Source organism: Balaenoptera musculus, chromosome 16, assembly GCF_009873245.2.
Source record: "Balaenoptera musculus isolate JJ_BM4_2016_0621 chromosome 16, mBalMus1.pri.v3, whole genome shotgun sequence".
Taxonomy (NCBI): Eukaryota; Metazoa; Chordata; class Mammalia; order Artiodactyla; family Balaenopteridae; genus Balaenoptera; species Balaenoptera musculus.
Genome location: NC_045800.1, coordinates 37,191,905 through 37,209,987, shown reverse-complemented (window position 1 = coordinate 37,209,987; position 18,083 = coordinate 37,191,905). Strand labels below are relative to the sequence as shown.

Genomic DNA, 18,083 nt, shown 5'->3' with positions numbered 1-18,083 from the left:
TGTGTTTCTTTACACACAAAAAATTTGCTGATCCCTACTTAGCATGATGTTTTTGAGATTCATCACGCATCATGTGTCAGTAGTTTGTTACTTTTTATTGCTGAATAGTAGTTCATTGTGCAGATATGCCACATATCCATTTACAGTTTGATGGACGTATGAGTGATTTCCATTTTGGGGCCATTATAAATAATGCTTCTCTGAATGTTTATGTGCAAGCCTCTCTGTGAACTTGTGTTTTCATTTCTCTTGGGTAGATACTTACGAGTAATTGTGGGTGACATGGTAAGTGCATATTTAACTTCATCAGAAAACTGAAACTGTTTTCCAAAGCGACTGTACCAGCACCAGCAATGTATGCAGGTTCCGGTTCTTCCACCTCTTTGCCAACACTTGGTAATTTTATGAGTGTGTAGTAGTACCTTGTTGTGGTTTTAGTCTGCATTTCCCTAAATGAGCACTTTTTCAAGTATTTCTTGGCTATTCCTATACCATCTCTTGTAAAATGTCTCTTCACATCATTTCCCTACTTAAAAAAATTAGATTGTTTGTCTTATTACTGATTTGTGAGAGATCTTCATGCATTGTAGATACATATCCTTTATCAGATCAATAGTGTCTTGATTAATAGAGGTTTTTAAAGAAGTCTAATTTAACTTTTTTTTCTTTTACGGTGATTTCTTTTGTTAAGTCCTCAGAAATCTTTGCCCAAGGTGGTGAAGGTTTTTTAAAACATTTTCTTCTAGAAATGGTTAGAGCTTCTGTTTTAATGGTTATATTTGTTATCCATCTTGAATTAGTTTTTGTGTATAGTTGATGTAGGGATCCAGGTTGATTGGTCGGTTGATTTTTTTTTTTTTACCCTCCATTTATCTAGTTACTTTAACATTATGTGTTGAAAAGACTTTCTTTTCCCCATTAAATTGTTTTGGTGTCTTTATTGATAATCAAATGGCTGTGTATCTATGTGTGGATCTATTTCTGGATTATTCTCTTTCAGTGACCTATTTGCTTATCCTTATGCCTATACTTCACTGTCTATTTCTGTAGGTTTATAATAATACGTGAAATCAGGTAGTATGAATTCTCTAACTTTGCTTTTCTTTTTTAGGAATATTTTGCCTTTTCTAGGTTCTTTGTAAATATATTCATGAATTTTAGAATTGACTTACCAGTTTCTACAAAACAGCCTACTGGGATTTTTGACTGGGATTGCATTGAATCTATGAATCAATTTGGAGAGAATTGATATTTTAATAATATTGGAGAGTTTTAATTCACGATTGTGGTATATTTCTCAATTTATTTAGGTCTTTAAGGTTTTAGCAATGTTTTATACTTTTGTTGAAGGCCAGTGTAGGGGCCTTCAATATCTTCTGTTAAATGTATTCTTAAACATTTCATGGCATTTGATGCTATTGTAAATTATATTTTTAACAGCTTTATTGAAGTAAAATTAAGATACAATAAACTGTACATATTTGAAGTATAGTCTTTGACAAGTTTTGATGTAATGCATATGCTTGTGAGACTGTCACTACAGTCAAGATAGTGAATATTTCCATTACTCCTAAAAGTTTCCTTGTGCCTCCTTGTAATTCCTCCCTCCCATCACACCTCCAGGTAACCGCTGATCAAACATTAGTTTGTACTTCTAGAGCTTTATATAAATGTAATCATAAAGTATGTACTCTTTTCTTACTAAGCATAATTATTTTGAGTTTTATGCATGTTGTATATATCAATAGGTAATTCCTTTTTATTGTCCATTGTTTAGATAAGCCACAATTCGTTTATCCGTTTATCCGTTCACTTGCTAATGGACATTTGTGTTTGTAGTTTCTGGCTATTACAAAGCTTCTAGGAACTTTTGCGTACAAATCTTTATATGGACATATATTTCCTTTATTTTTTTTCCCTTGGATAAATACCTAGGATTGGAATGGCTGGATCATTTTTAAGAAACTACCAAACTTTTCCCAAGTGATAATAACATTTTATATTCTCAGCAGCAGTGTAGGACAGTTGAGTTTCTCCACGTCCTCACCAATACTTGGTGTCATCAATCTATTTATTTATTTATTTGTTTTTAAACAGACTATTTTTTAGAACAGTTTTATGTTTACAGCAAAAATGAGCAGAGGGTACAGTGATTTTCCATATACCCTCCACCCCCATATAGCTTCCCTCATTATTCACATCTCCTACCACAGTGGTGCATTTGTTACAACTGATGAATCTACTTTGACACATGATGACACATGATAGTCGCCCAGAGTCCTTGCTATATAGTTACATTGTGGTTCACTCTTGGTGTTGTACATTCTGTAGGTTTGAACAAATGTGTAATGACAGGTAGTCATCATTATGGTATCATACAGTGTATTTTCACTGCCCTAAAATTCATGTGTTTCACCTGTTTGTCTCTCCCCCACCCCCAGTAACCACTGATCTTCTAACTGTCTCCAAATTGTTGCCTTTTCCAGAGTATCATATAGCTGGGATTATACAGTAGCTATTTCAGATTGCCTTCTTTCACTTAGCAATAGGCATCTAACGTCTTGTCATGGCATCCTCCATGTCTTGTCATGGCTTGATGGTTCATTTGCTTTTAGTTCTAAACTATATTCCATTGTATGGATGTACTGTATCCATTGTATGGATATTTTTATGTATTGGTATCAAATAGATATTTTCATTTATCTAATGTCTAAAGATGTTGAATATGTTTTCATGTGGTTATTCATTCACCTATTGAAGGGCATCTTGGTTGCTTCCACGTTTTGGGAACTGTGAATAAAGTTGTTATGAGCATTCACGTGCAGGTTTTGTGTGGATGTTAAGTTTTCAGTTCCTTTGGTTAAGTACCAAGGAACATGATTGCTGGAGTGTATGGTACTAATATGTTTAATTTTGTAAGAAATTGCCAAACTATCTTCCAAAATGGGTGTAACATTTTGCATTCCCACCAGCAGTGAATGAGAGTTCTTGTTGATCCATATCCTCACCAGCATTTGGTGTTGTCAGTGTTCAGATTTTGGCCATTCTAATAGGTGTGTAGTGATATCTCTTTTTAATTTGCATTTTCCTGATGACATACAGTGTGGAACATCTTTTTATATGCTATTTGTCCTCTGTATATCTTATTTGGTAAGGTGTCTGGTAAGGTCTTTGGCCCATTTTAATCAGTTTGTGTTCTTATTGTTGAATTTTAAGAGTTCTTTGTATATTTTGGTAATAGTCCTTTATTTGATATATATTTTTGCACATATTTTCTCCCAATCTGTGGCTTGTCTTTTCATTCTCTTGACTATGTCTTTCACAAAGCAGAAAACTTTAATTTTAACGAAGCCCAACTTATCAACTATTTCTTTCATAGATCATTCCTTTGGCATTGAATCACAGAAGTCATTGCCAAACCCAAGGTCATCCAGATATTTTAAGTTATTTTTGTGAAGGGTGTAAAGTCTATGTCTAGGTTAATTTTTTTGCATATGGATGTCCAGTTGTTCCAGCACCATTTGTTGAAGAGACTGTCTGCTCCGTTGTATTGCCTTTGCTTCTTTGTCAAACATCAGTTGTCTATATTCATGTGGATCTATTCCTAGGCTCTCTTCTGTTCCATTGCTTCTGTTCTGTTGCCAGTGCTACACCATCTTGATTACTGTAGCTTTATAATATATCTTGAAGTTGGGTATTGTTGGTCCTCCAACTTTATTCTTTCAATTTTATGCTGGCTGTTACAGGTCATCTTTTTATTTTTAGTCATTCTAATAGGTATGTATTGGTATCAGATTGATATTTGCATTTACCTAATGTCTAAAGATGTTGAGTATGTTTTCATGTGGTTATTTGCCTTTTGTATATCTTTGGAGAAATGTCAATTTAAATCTTTTGCCCATTAAATAAAATTGGATTGTTTTCTTATTGAATCTTAAGTGTTCTTTATGTTTTCCAGATACATCTGTCTGTCAGATATGTCCTTGCAAACATTTCCTCTATGGCTTGTCTTTTCATCCCTTAAGTGTTTCTGGAAGAGAAGTTTTTAATTTTGATGAAGTCCATTTTACCAGTTTGTTCTGTTACGTATTGTGCTGTTTGTGGCGTATCTAAGAAATCTTTACCTAACTCCACAAAGGTAAACTCCTTTACCTAAGGCCACAAAGATTTTCTTCTATGTTTTCTTTCGGAAGTTTTGCAGTTTTAATTTTATATTTAGGTCTATGATCCATTTGGAATCAATTTTTTATATAATGTGAGGTGTATATTCAAATTCCTATTTTTTTATTGCATATAGATATCCAGTTGTTCTAGCACAATTTGTTGAAAAAGCTATCCTTTCTGTACTGTATTTCCTTTGCACCTTTGTCATAAATTAAATGCCCTTGTATGTGGAGGTTTATTTTTGAATACTGTATGTATTCTGTTTCATTGATCTATTTGTCTGGCTGCCAATACCCCACCGTTTTGATTACTGTGGCTTTAAAATAAGTGATGAAATCAGGTGGTAGTGTTAGCCTACCAAATTTCTTCTTTTTCAGAGTTGTTATGACTGTCCTAGGTACTTTGTATTTCTCTGTGAGTTTTTAAATGAGCTTGTCAGTTTCTACCAAAAAAAAAAAAAAAAGCCTCCTGTGGTTTTGATTGCAAGTCCATTGAATCTATAGATCAGTTTTGGAAGAATTGACATTTTAACAACATTGAGTCTACCAAATAATGAACAAGGTGTATCTCCATTTATTTTGGTCTCCTTTACTTTCTCTGAGCACTGTTTTTTAGTTTTCAGTATATAGGTGTGTCATATGTTTTATAAGATTTTTCTCTAAGTAGTTCATAATTTTTGAGGTTATCATAAATGGTATCTCTCTTTAAAATCAACTTCTATTTCTTCCCAGCATATAGAAAAACAATTGATTTTTGCATTTTGATCTCCTATCATGCTACGTTGCTAAACTCATTTAATAGTTCTAGTAACTTTTTTTTTTTTTTTTCTAGTAACTTTTTTGAAGATGTCAGATTTTTGTATGTAGATGTTCATGTTGTCTGTGAATAAAGATGATTTTATTTCTACCTTCCCATTCTGGATGCTTTTCCTTTTTTTTTCTTTTCCTCCTCCTCCTCCTCTTCCCTTTCTCTCTCTTCCCCCCACTTCCTCCTCTTCCCCCACCTCCTTTCACCTGCTTACATTGGCTAAAACCTCTAGAACCTCTAGTACAGTGTTGAATAGAAGTGAGAGCAGAAATCCCTGGGTTGTTACTCATCTTGCTACTCATCTTTGATTCAGTCTTTCATCATTATGATGAAAGTATAACATCAGTATGATGTTAACTATAGGTTTCTTACAAATGCTCTTTATCAGGCTAAGGAAGTTCCCTTCTATTCCAGTTTGCTAAGAATTCTTATTATGAATGGATGTTGAATTCATATATCAAATTCATATCATCATTCAAATGCACTTTTTTTGCATCTATTAGAGATAAAAGTTTCTTCTCATTCTTTTAATGTTTTTAAGTACCCTAATTTATTTTTGAATGCTAAATTGACCTTGCTTTTCTGGGATAAACCATTTTTTGTTAGGATGTACTATCCTGTTTTACATATTAGCTAATATTTTGTTAGGGGATTTTTGCCTCTTTTTTATTCTGACAGAGAACTTTTATCCAGAATATATTAAAAACAATTACACGTTAATAATAAGAAAACAAACAGTCTAATAAAAATGGACAAAAGATTTGAACAGACACTTCACAAAAGAAGATATACGTAGGGTCAATATGCACCTGAAAAGTTGCTCAACATCATTAGTCAAAAGGGAAATGCATAAATTAAAACCACAATCAGATACCACCCTCACACCCACTAGAATGGCTATAATGAAGAAGACTGGCCACACCACCCATTGGTGAGCAGGCAGAGCAACTAGAATATTCATCCATTGCTTGTAGGAATAGAAGATGGTACAGCCACTTTGGAGAACATTTTGCCTCTATCTTAATTAGGGATATTGTTTTGTAATTTTTTTCTGAGGATATCTTTGTCAGGTTGTGGTGACCAGGTTATGGCAAACTCAAAATTCGTTGAAAAGTGTTCTCTCTTCCTTTATTTTCTTAAAGAGTTTGTCTTTAATTTGTGTGATTATATCCTTAAATGTTTGAGAGAATTTACCAATGAATTACCAGGGTTTGGAGTTTTTTTGTGGGATTATTTTGTTTGAATGTAAATTTAATTTCTTTAATAGATACAGGGTTATTCAAATCGTCTACTTCTCGTGTCTTGTTTGGTGAGTTGTGTTTTTCAAGTCATTGTTTCCTTTTTTTTTAAAAAAAACGTTAAAACATTTATTTAAAATTATTTTTTAAAAAATGAACTAAGCTCATTTCTTCCTCAAAGGAAGCAGTAAAGAGAATGCAATACAGCAAAAACAATTCTAAGTGTGTGATGGAATTGAGCATTTGGGTTAATAGACTGTTCTGGTTACTTGTGATTTATTCTACACTTCTGTGTTTTAGCGACTTTGAGCCTTGTTATTTGTATTAGTTTTAAAGGTTAGGATCTTATGGCAAAGAAGCATATTGTAAATTTCAAGTATAAATATAGAAGGCAGAGGAAATTGAGTCTTCTGTGGTATTTTTGTTTTTTTAGAAACAGATTTGTTTCTCTTTAAGCATATAAAATGGTTAAAAACAGAAGTCACTGTTTGCTTAGAGGTTTTGTATCATCTCAGATTGTTTTATAACAATCAGCTACTTTAAAGAAAGATGATCTCTGAAAAGCCATATTTTTTACTTTTAAAATATTTTCTCCTTTTAAGGCAAACAGTTTGGAATCCAAAGATTATCTCCAGGTTTGTCTTCGAGTAAGACCATTCACACAGTCAGAAAAAGAACATGAGTCTGAGGTTTGTGTTGAATTTAATATTATGTTTTACTTCCATTAAATGGGCAAAATACCATTGTTTTAATTTACTTATTGTTAGTTTTTATTTATTTATTTGTGTTCTAGGGCTGTGTGTATATTCTGGATTCACAGACCGTTGTGCTGAAGGATCCTCAAAGTATCCTTGGTCGGTTAAGTGAGAAAAGCTCTGGGCAGATGGCACAGACATTCAGTTTTTCCAAGGTAGGTACCCATGTGAAACGGAAGATTTTTCTTTTCAGGAAAAGAAACTTGGCTTAGGCTAAATTGCTACCTAATTTTATATAATGAACTATATACATCTTGTGCTTATGAAACTTAGATCTTAGGTACTGGTATTTTTTTCTCAGTGGTAGGACTCCCAATTTCAGGTGTGTAAATATATAATTGGAAGTGAGAAAATCTTTGTAGAGTTCTTGCAATCTTATTTTGGTGGAAGGAAGTATTCTTTTCAAAATCTAGATGAAAAGTTATTGGTTGGGTCAGATTTCTATCTTAAAAGCTTTTTGAAAGTAGTTAAACTAGCAGGTGTATTTGTGGGAATTGGGGATGTGGCAACTATTTTAAGAATGAATCTTGTAGGGCAAATCTTTTAACTACTAAAAACATGAAAGGGTAGAACTCATTGTGAATATTAACTTGAATATTCTAAAAAGATTTTTTTAAAAAAAAATGCTTATTTAGGTTTTTGGCCCAGAAACTACACAGAAGGAATTCTTCCAGGGTTGCATTCTACAGCCAGTTAAAGACCTCTTGAAAGGACAAAGTCGGCTGATTTTTACTTATGGGCTAACCAATTCAGGAAAAACTTATACATTTCAAGGTAAATAGTTTTATTTTTGCTAGAAAGGAAAAAAGAGGCACTAATAATGTACTCATTTTCATAATACTTCTTATAGTTATGTTTCCATTGCCTAGCACATTTGCTTCATTTTTAATAGTAATAGCATGTTGAATGTGTATTGCCAATGGCTTTTAATTCAGATTGACTACTTTACCCATATGATAGAGAATTACATGATGATAAAAACTCAGAAGGGGGCTTCCCTGGTGGGGCAGTGGTTAAGAATCCACCTGCCAATGCAGGGGACACGGGTTCGAGCCCTGGTCTGGGAAGATCCCACATGCCGCGAAGCAGCTAAGCCTGTGTGCCACAACTACTGAGGCTGCGCTCTAGAGCCCGTGAGTCACAACTCCTGAGCCTGTGTGCCACAACTACGGAAGCCCACGCACCTAGAGCCCTTGCTCTGCAGCAAGAGAAGCCACTGCAATGAGAAGCCCACACACCACAACGAAGAGTAGCCCCCTCTTGTTGCAACTAGAGAAAGCCCGTGTGCAGCAACGAAGACCCGATGCAGCCAAAAATAAATAAATTAATTAATTTAAAAAAAAAAAAAACCTTAGAAAAAAGATTGATGTGACATAGGGAATTAAGCATGGATAACCAGGGAAACACTTTATATTTTATTTTACTTTTATACTTTGTGATAATGAATGATAGCCAATCTTAAAGCCTGATCTGAATGTAAAATTTCAGGTTTTGCATCAGAATAATAGTTGATAAAATGTCAATTATACAGTGAAGACCAAAATGATGGAAAACCGAGTAATCCTTCAACTTCTCTCACTTTTGTCTCAGCTTTTTACTCTTGCCTGTTAGTGGTATAAAAGGAGCCTTGGTAGTTCAAGAGTGTTTTTTTCCTCTTTTCTTATACTCTAAGAGAGTATAAAACAAAAATTCTTTTCATAGGCACAGAAGAAAATATTGGCATTCTACCTCGAACTTTGAATGTATTATTTGATAGTCTTCAGGAAAGACTGTGTACAAAGATGAACCTTAAACCACATAGGTCCAGAGAATACTTACGTTTATCACCAGACCAAGAGAAAGAAGAAGTAGCTAGCAAAAGTGCATTGCTTCGGCAAATTAAAGAGGTATGGGAGTATTTTAGTATGTAAAATATACATAATCCTGACCTTTTAGTAGCTCTTTAGTTTGTTTCAGCCTATATTGGACTGTTTTGTGGTGCTTGTGGCTATTGTCTTTTCTTTTTGAGAAAAGTATTAAAAGCTTTTTTGAAGTCATCTCTTCTTATTTCATACTGTACAAACAGCAGAAATGTTTAAACAATACAAATGTAAATGGTTCTTAAATCTTTTTTGGTTGCTGTAGAAACAGCAACTTTCTATATAATGATTTTTAAAAATTCCTTTTTTTAATTGTAAAAGTAATATGTATACACAAAATCTAAACAAGAGGATGTGAAAAATAAAAGTGAAAATTTCCTATAATTCCATTCCTGAAGAGAAAACCAATATTAGCAGATATGAACATATCCTTTTTGATCTTTTTCTCTCTGTACACACAAAAAAATCTATGTACAGAGCTTTCTGTAGGTGTCTATATATACACACACAAACATAGTCATATATAGTTGCATATATCTTCATAGTCATGTATAGTTGCATATATCTTCATATCTTTTTCTCTATATGTAGGATATGGTCTTCTTTTTTTTTTAACAAAAATGAGATTTTATTATACAGACATTCTGTAACTTGCTCTTTCATTTAACATGTCATAAATCTCTTACTACCTTAATTCACGTGTCTTATCTGTTAGGTTATGTTTTTTTCCTCTTTTATTTCTTCTTTTTAATAGTTTTTTATTAAAAAAAATTTTTTTTATAAAGTATACTTGTCTATTTATTCCTTCTTTGCCTTGTGGATTTTGTGTTATGCTTTCAGACATTTATTTTATCTATTTAAATTTGTTAAAAACTATTAACAGTCTTTATAAATATCTTCAGAACACTGATGGGGATTTTCTTCTTAAAGTAATTTAGAAATCAGTGTTTCAAGGTAATAAAATATTGTTGCTCAGTGGAGAGCAAAGTTCAGAATCCATGATTATGGTCTCTGCAAGTAAAATAGTGAGTATTTTAACAAAATTTATGGAGATTGGTGGATAATTGCATGGATAATTCATAGAGGAAATTAAAGTCATTAATAGTGAAAAAAACTTTCCCTAACAAGTTATCTAGTTAAAACAAAATATTATTTTGCCTATGAAATTATTAAAATTTTAAAAACTTGAGATATGCACTTTTTTTAAAAGTTCTTTTTATTGTGGTATAGTCGATGTACAATATTAAAGAAGTTTCAGGTGTACGATGTGAGATACACACACTTTCACTTTCATATATTGATTGTAAAATGTGTCTCTCCAAAGCAATTTGGCAATACTATACTAAGAGTGAGAACTTAAAAAAAAGTTCATATTTTCATCCACCAATTCAGATTTAGGTATACAGCCTAAGGGAACAATTAAATTACAGAAGAAAAAAATAATATATTACGATGTTTATCTTCGTATTATTTAGTTAAGTCATTTCACATCACACCTCTTCAGTTAGGCAGGCACCAAATGTTTACAAATAATTTTTAATTAATGCAGAGAAAAAGCTTACAATGCAATAAGTGTGGGGAAAAATATAGAAGGGAATATATTGAAATTTTACTAGTAATTGCCTCTGAATGGCAGTGATTATATATGATGATATCCTTTTTAATATTTTCTGTAGTTTCCCAAATTTCCTATTATTAGAATGTATTATTGCACTAGGAAGGAAATTAATAGAGGTCGTTGAATTGAGTAGATGAAAGGCAGGTGACTTACTTGGATAGGTAATTAATAAACTGGTTATTTAATCTTAACTAACAATGTTTTTTAACTTTTTTAAAAAAATCTTTTTCAGGTTGTTATGCATAATGACAGTTCTGATACTCTTTATGGTAAGGTTTCCTTTCTCATTTACTTTTAAAATGTTGATTATTTGAAAAGCTTTTAATTTTTGAATCACTTCTGGTGATTTAATTTCTTTAATAAACAGTAATACTTGGAAAATGGTACATAACTATATGAAATATCAGTCACTGTAAACTTTTATTTGGACTTAATAAATAAGTCCCTTTCACTGGTTGTTAACTTTCATGTTGTTTTGAGAGAGACACAATTTTTCCTTTGTCCTTTATGTTTAATTTTTGCATAAAATTATTTTTACATTTATTAGCGTATTTGCAGAAAAGAAAAGAAAGATAAGAAGAGGATTTTGGTTAATACAAATATTTATATCTGCTTTGGTCCAAAAAGTTTTTAACATTGCTGGCCAAAAGATTAAATATACTTAGTTTTTCAAGTCCAGGAGTCTTGATCTATCCTATTGTCTCATTTAATTTTGTGATTATCTTTTTTATTTTCTGTAGGAAGTTTAACAAACTCTTTGAATATCCCAGAGTTTGAAGAGTCCATGAGAGACTGTGAACATGCAAGCTTGAATATGGATAATAACATAAAATTTTCTGTGTGGGTTTCTTTCTTTGAGATTTACAATGAATGTATTTATGATTTGTTTGTTCCTGTCTCATCTAAATTCCAAAAGAGAAAGATGCTACGCCTTTCCCAAGATGTAAAGGGCTATTCTTTTATAAAAGGTATACTAATGAGTATTTTTTACTTCATTGCTCTGAAATTCCTTTCTAGGCTTTGTTATAGGAAAGAAGACTAGAAATTGAAAATTTTTATACTAATTATTTTTTATTTTTTATCTATTTATTTTTGGCCGCGTTGGGTTTTTGTTGCTGTGCACGGGCTTTCTCTAGTTGTGGCGAGCAGGGGCTGCTCTTTGTTGCAGTGCACGGGTTTCTCATTGCGGTGGCTTCTCTTGTTGCAGAGCACGGGCTCTAGGCACATGGGCTTCTGTAGTTGTGGCACACGGGCTCAGTAGTTGTGGCTTGTGGGCTCTACAGCGCAGGCTCAGTAGTTGTGGCGCACGGGCTTAGTTGCTCTGCGGCATGTAGGATCTTCCCGGACCAGGGCCCGAACCCGTATCCCCTGCATTGGCTGGCGGATTCTTAACCACTCCACCACCAGGGAAGTCCTGTATACTGATTATTAACATCAAGATAATAGTTTGTGCTTTGAAAGTATGTTTTGGTATATTAATTAAACTTGAAGGTAAAGGGGTCTAGTTTAATGTTGTATTTGCTAGAGTATTATTGATTGGATTTTTAGTGGATGGGAAAAGCTGTGTGTGTGGGTATTCACATTATTCTGCTGCTTTGTAACAGTATTCAAACTTCGGAGCCATGTATCAATAAATGTTTCTGTTCCATAGTGCTGTTTTTCCAACCTTTTAAAAATCACTACCCCACAGTAGGAAATACATATTAATAACATCATGATCCTGTACCTGCATATGTATATATATGCATATATACAATTGAAAAATTTCATTAATTATACTTACCCTTACTACAAGGAATGCACTTTGTTGTTTTCTATATTGTACTTCATTTTTACAAAATGCTAGTTGTGACTCAATAAATTTGACTTCATGACTCACAAGTGAATTGCAGTCTATAATGTCTCATAGCTAGGTAATTTTCTAGGTTTAATCTGTAATGTATTCTGTCTTTTTTTTCTTTTTTCTGGATGTCTAGTTCTAAAGAATCTTACCTATTTTTAATTTTCCCTTTGGCAGATTCTGTTGAAGAACATTTACTTTCTGTGTTTGTACTACTTAAATACTGGAAAATCATTATAATATCCTCTTCTGGTGTACTTTTTAAAAAATATTTATTTATTTATTTGGCTGCATTGGGTCTTAGTTGCGGCATGCGGGATCTTCGTTGCAGCGCGTGGGCTTCTCTCTAGTTGTGGCGCATGGGCTCTAGGGCGTGCGGGCTTAGTTGCCCCATGGCATGTGGGATCTGAGTCCCCCGACCAGGGATCGAAACCACGTCCCCTGCATTGGAAGGCGGATTCTTAACCACTACACCGCCAGGGAAGTCCCTTGTGTACTTCTTTTCTAATGGAGTATGGAATAGCTGAGTTGACTATACCTAGGGCATGTTATTAAAAGAAAGATTTTATTATATGTCTTTAGGAAAGAGATTACATATCTTCAAAGAGATTACATTGTACTGCAAATGCTGTGTTTTTATAAATTGATATGTGTCCTCTTTATTTTTTAAAGATCTACAATGGGTTCAAGTATCTGATTCCAAAGAAGCATATAGACTTTTAAAACTAGGAATAAAGCACCAGAGTGTTGCTTTCACAAAACTGAACAATACTTCCAGTAGAAGGTAAGGAGTAAACCCTGTGGTGTAAGCCTGAGGTGTGCTAATTTAAACACAACTAATTTAAGATTAAAGTGGACAATAGGTTCTCTGATAATGTTTAATGAATTCATAGGCATAAAAACATTCTGTAAACTGAAGAGCACTAAACACATAAGATTATCAGGACTGTTTCTTGTTCTAACGTAAGATTTACTAATTTACGCTCAATCTGAGGTATTTTTACTCTTTCTGTATGTGAATATCTAAGCTCAGTATTTTAGTTGCCTGTAACGGTGGACTTTTCTCTGTGTTTTTCCTGCTTACCCCATGACCATAGACACTGTATGCATACTGAGTTGGGCCAAAATCTCAAAGGGCTAAGGAAGGATTTTTTTTAAAATGTTTATGATATATGATATGATATACATATCATGTATCATATATCATATGTGATATACATATCATATATCATATATGTATGATATATGCTTATGTATAGCTAAAAAAAAAAAGGTAATGTCAGAACAGATTATACAGCTGGTAGAATCTCAATAAAATTATTTTCCAGTGGGGAAAAAAAAAAAAAAAAAAAGGAAGGATGTTTTTGATGGAAGGGATTGGTGGATGAGAGACAAAAGAAAATAAGTTTAAGTTTATACTTAAAACAGGTTTTCTCTTAAGGAGGAAAGAGCCCTGTCCCCCATGTGTGGAGTGAAGGTAATATATAATCCAGATAAGCCTGTATTTAGGCCAGATGTATACTTTGCTTTAGGTATATATTCAAAGTAGATTAGCTGTAAATAATACCATTTTAACTAGTAATATCTTTGCAAGCAAATTGAGACTTTATTATAAATGATTTCGTTAACAGAAATAAGAAGAGTAGGTTTGAAGGATTTGGGACTAAGTGCAAGAAAGATAAGATATTTGGTTTTAGGTAGTTGGGTGGTATGTAGGTGATAGTGGAGCACTGAATTGAAATATCTGACAGCTAGTTGGAAAATGCAGCGCTGGAGCTATGGCTAGTATTAGGATATAAATAGATGTTGATATAGATGCTTATCTCTCCTATTTAGAATGCAGAAATTAAAAGTGAATGATAATATTTGATCTTTGTTTACGTCTTTTAGTCACAGCATATTCACTATTAGAATATTACAGATTGAAGAATCGGAAATGCCTCGTGTAATGCGAGTCAGTGAGTAAGTTGAGCATTCTTTAAATTGTAATTATTCTGAATTGTTTTGTTTTGAAGAATTTTTTAAAGTTTTTTTTTTTTTAGATTGTCTTTATGTGATCTTGCTGGTTCAGAACGAAGCATGAAGACACAGAATGAAGGTGAAAGGTTAAGAGAGACTGGGAACATCAACACTTCTTTATTGACTCTGGGAAAGTGTATCAATGTTTTGAAGAACAGTGAAAAGTCAAAGTAAGAGTTGCTGAACATGTTATTAGCATATTAAGTATTACAATATTTAGACCTTCAGCTTTGCTAGTTTTAGAAAGTTCTCTTGTTTTTAACTTGCTTCTTATGACTATATATGGATTGTAATTAAAATTACTTAGAGATCTTGGATTAAAAAAAATGATAGAAATAAAAAAAATGTCAGTCAATGCCAGTGGCTCATCAAGTAAACACAATATTTTCCATAACAAATATATATCAACAGACATCTTGGATAGTAAGCTTCTGATGATGCTGGTTTAGCATCTAAAACCATGTTATTCTTATTAATGCATTCTGTGTTTCTAGATGTCATAGATTTCTGCATTAATTATGAATCAGCCTATACCATTTCTAGTTAAGGTGTATATATTGCGTAATTGGCCTACACTAGAAAACACAACCCAATTCAATGTGACTTTCTTTACATTTTGCCTAGTATTAGAATTACTATTAAAACTAGTAGTAGTATTTAAAGAAAACAACATGAATAAACAGAAAATGATTATTATAGGTGGGACTAATTATTAACCTAGAACTTAAGTCCATGATAGCTATATTATTTCTTTGTAAAATTTATCAGCATACTGACTTCATGAGATTTGTTTTAACTTACAATTTTTTGAAAAATTTTTCCATAGGTTTCAACAGCATGTGCCTTTCCGGGAAAGTAAACTGACCCACTATTTTCAAAGTTTTTTCAATGGTAAAGGGAAAATATGTATGATTGTCAACATCAGCCAATGTTTTCTTGCCTATGATGAGACACTCAATGTGTTGAAGTTCTCAGCCATTGCACAAAAAGTAAATATAATTAAATTTCTGCACAATTTATTAAGCTTCTTATCATTAGAGTATTAATGATTTTTTTCTTGGAGTAGGTAATACATTTTGCACTAGCTCTAAACCTAGAAAATAATTGAAAATTTAAAATGTAATATTTGATAAAGTAGTAGGACATAGGAAAAATATTGAAAGTTACCCCTGCTTAAGACTAAAATGACCTCAGTAATAAATAAACTTACCCATTACAAATTTCGAGTAATTCTTGCAGCAAATTGTCTGCTCTGCTGTCCATCTGGTTCATTTAGTGGCTAATCAGGAAACCCCCTGCTAAGAATAGTATTGATACTAAGAACTTAACCCAGGAAAGTAAATTTATCTGTAGTATACATGTGTAATTAGCTTTTTTCTTATCAAATATTTATTTAAGGATGCTAATTCCTTCTTGCGTGTTTGTTTGCATTGTTTCTGTTTTTTAATTCTTAAGTTGTCATTTGACTTAAATTTATAAAATTTTTGTTTTGTGTGGACAGTTCTTGCCTTTTCTGTTTTAAAAGTTACATTGAATATTTTAACAGGTTTGTGTTCCAGACACTTTAAATTCCTCTCAAGAGAAATCATTTGGACCTGTCAAATCTTCTCAAGATGTATCACTAGATATTAATAGTTCAGATAATAAAATACTAAACGAAAAAAGATCCACAATTTCATGGGAAAGTAGTCTAGAAGATGTGGTGGAAGATGAAGATTTGGTTGAGGATCTAGAAAAAGCTGAAGAAAAGCAAAATGTGGAAAGTGAATTTACTGATGAAGATCTAGATAAAACATTAGAGGATGATAAGGCTTTCAGTAGCCATGCGGAGAAGAGAGTATGTATTAAGAACTCATACTTCTAAAGTTGGCTTATTTATTATTCTGAAGTTAGGGTTAATAATTCTTAAGGCTGTTTCTCTCGTTTTTTTTACAAGACACTAATTTTGTCTTTCATCTTCATGTTTTGAAAATTTTCACATCCACAGAAAGAATAATACAATGAATACACATTTGCACTTCACCTGGATTTGCCAGTTGTCAACATTTTACCGTATTTACTTTAATTCTCTTTCTGTGAGTGTGTGAATACACATCTTTTTGGTGTATCATTTGAAAACAAGATGCAGACATAATGACACATTACAAATAACTACTTCAGCATATTTCCCAAGAACGTGGACATTTTCCTCATGATCAAAAGACCATTTTCATACCTAAGCAATTTCACATTGATACAACAACGTAATGTTATATTGTCCATATTGAGATTTATCCAGTGGTCAGTATTTCCTTTATAGCCACTTTGTTTTTGATCTATAACCAAAGTTAATACATTGCTTTTGATTATCATGTTTCTTTAGTTAATCTGTAATCTAGTGTAGATGTTTTTGAAAAATTGTGGTTAGTTGTCTTGTAGAATATCTCCAGTCTGGATTTGTCTTATTATTTCCTGATTCAGGTTTAACACTTTAGGTAAGCCTATTATATAGGTGAAGTTGTGAATTTCCCATTACATCACATCAGGAGGCAGCTGATGTCTGATTTCCCCATTTTTGGTGATGCTAAATTTTGCTCATTTGGTTAAGGTTTTGTGTTTAGATCTCTCTTCATTGTAAAAGCGTATCATCTGTGAAGATGCTTTGATGCCATGTTAATAGCTTGTTCCCCAGTATCCTTTCACCCAGTGATTTTAGCATACTCCACCAAACTTTTACTTTGCAGTTTTAAGTACAATTGTGCAAAATGTCTGCCCAGTACCGATTATCCTATTTATTCAAAAACAAAAATTGTTTGGTTGTCTTATATTTATGGTAAACAAATAAGATTTAATGGCGGTTCTTATTTTTTAATTTATTTATTTATTTTTGGCTGTGTTTTGTCTTGGTTGCTGCACGCTGGCTTTCTTTAGTTGCGGCGAGCGGGGGCTACTCTTAGTTGTGGTGTGAGGGCTTATTGCGGTAGCTTCTCTTGTCATGGAGCATGGACTCTAGGCGCGCAGGCTCAGTAGTTATGGCTCACGGGCTCTAGAGCGCAGGCTCAGTAGTTGTGGCGCACGGGCTTAGTTGCTCCATGGCATGTGGGATCTTCCCGGACCCGGGCTTGAACCCGTGTCCCCTGCCTTGGCAGGCGGATTCTTAACCACTGCGCCACCAGCGAAGCCCAGTGGTGGTTCTTTTATCCTCTGTCCAAATACAGTTCACACATACATTTAAGTTGTATTAATCCTGAAATGTAGATCATGTCCACAGTACCAGTTCCCCTCATTAACTGGGCATAACTATTACATATGTATACATGGAGTCTTCTTACCAGCGTCACAGGAACACTGGTAACCCTGTGCTCATGGATGTGCTTCAGTGGTATTGCCACATCTGACATCATAGTACTCTTTTGGACTGTAGAAGTCTAAGTAGATGGATGATGTATTGAGTTAAATACTCTCATTTTAATAGTTTATTTCAGTGTCCCTGAAAGCTACAGTTGTGCCTGTGTTGTTTGGAAATGAAAATGAAAGCTTCAGATGCCACTAGTCTCAGTTTATCTGGTTACTATGTGATTGGACCTTGTTTACCTTGGATCTCTTCCAAGGTAATGTAGTACTTCCCTCAGTGACAAAATGAGCCGTTAATAGTCCTATTTTAGTTTTTATTGATCTTCTCAAAACTGAAGTTTATATAGAATGTCCATTAAACTTAAAATGTTAGTAGAATTTCAGAATTTATTAGGGAAAAATAATGCTGTAGTTTATAAAGGATTATATAGTATAAATGCATATTTTATA

At 33.1% G+C, this 18,083-nt stretch overlaps 1 protein-coding gene across 7 annotated transcripts in view; it reads left to right on the top strand.

Annotated features, from left to right (window-relative positions):
- Positions 1-18,083, top strand: part of KIF20B (kinesin family member 20B) — a 75,786-nt gene that overhangs the window by 4,928 nt on the left and 52,775 nt on the right. For 5 of the 7 annotated variants that reach the window (XM_036829692.1, XM_036829693.1, XM_036829694.1 and 2 more), the window contains exons 3-13: positions 6,812-6,898; positions 7,003-7,119; positions 7,600-7,738; positions 8,666-8,850; positions 10,674-10,710; positions 11,182-11,409; positions 12,954-13,065; positions 14,172-14,243; positions 14,324-14,470; positions 15,127-15,289; positions 15,847-16,137. In XM_036829692.1, coding sequence (XP_036685587.1) covers positions 6,812-6,898; positions 7,003-7,119; positions 7,600-7,738; positions 8,666-8,850; positions 10,674-10,710; positions 11,182-11,409; positions 12,954-13,065; positions 14,172-14,243; positions 14,324-14,470; positions 15,127-15,289; positions 15,847-16,137 — 1,578 coding nt within the window. The remainder of the gene's footprint in view (positions 1-6,811; positions 6,899-7,002; positions 7,120-7,599; positions 7,739-8,665; positions 8,851-10,673; positions 10,711-11,181; positions 11,410-12,953; positions 13,066-14,171; positions 14,244-14,323; positions 14,471-15,126; positions 15,290-15,846; positions 16,138-18,083) is intronic. The other 2 variants (XM_036829696.1, XM_036829697.1) reach the window with 2 other exon arrangements.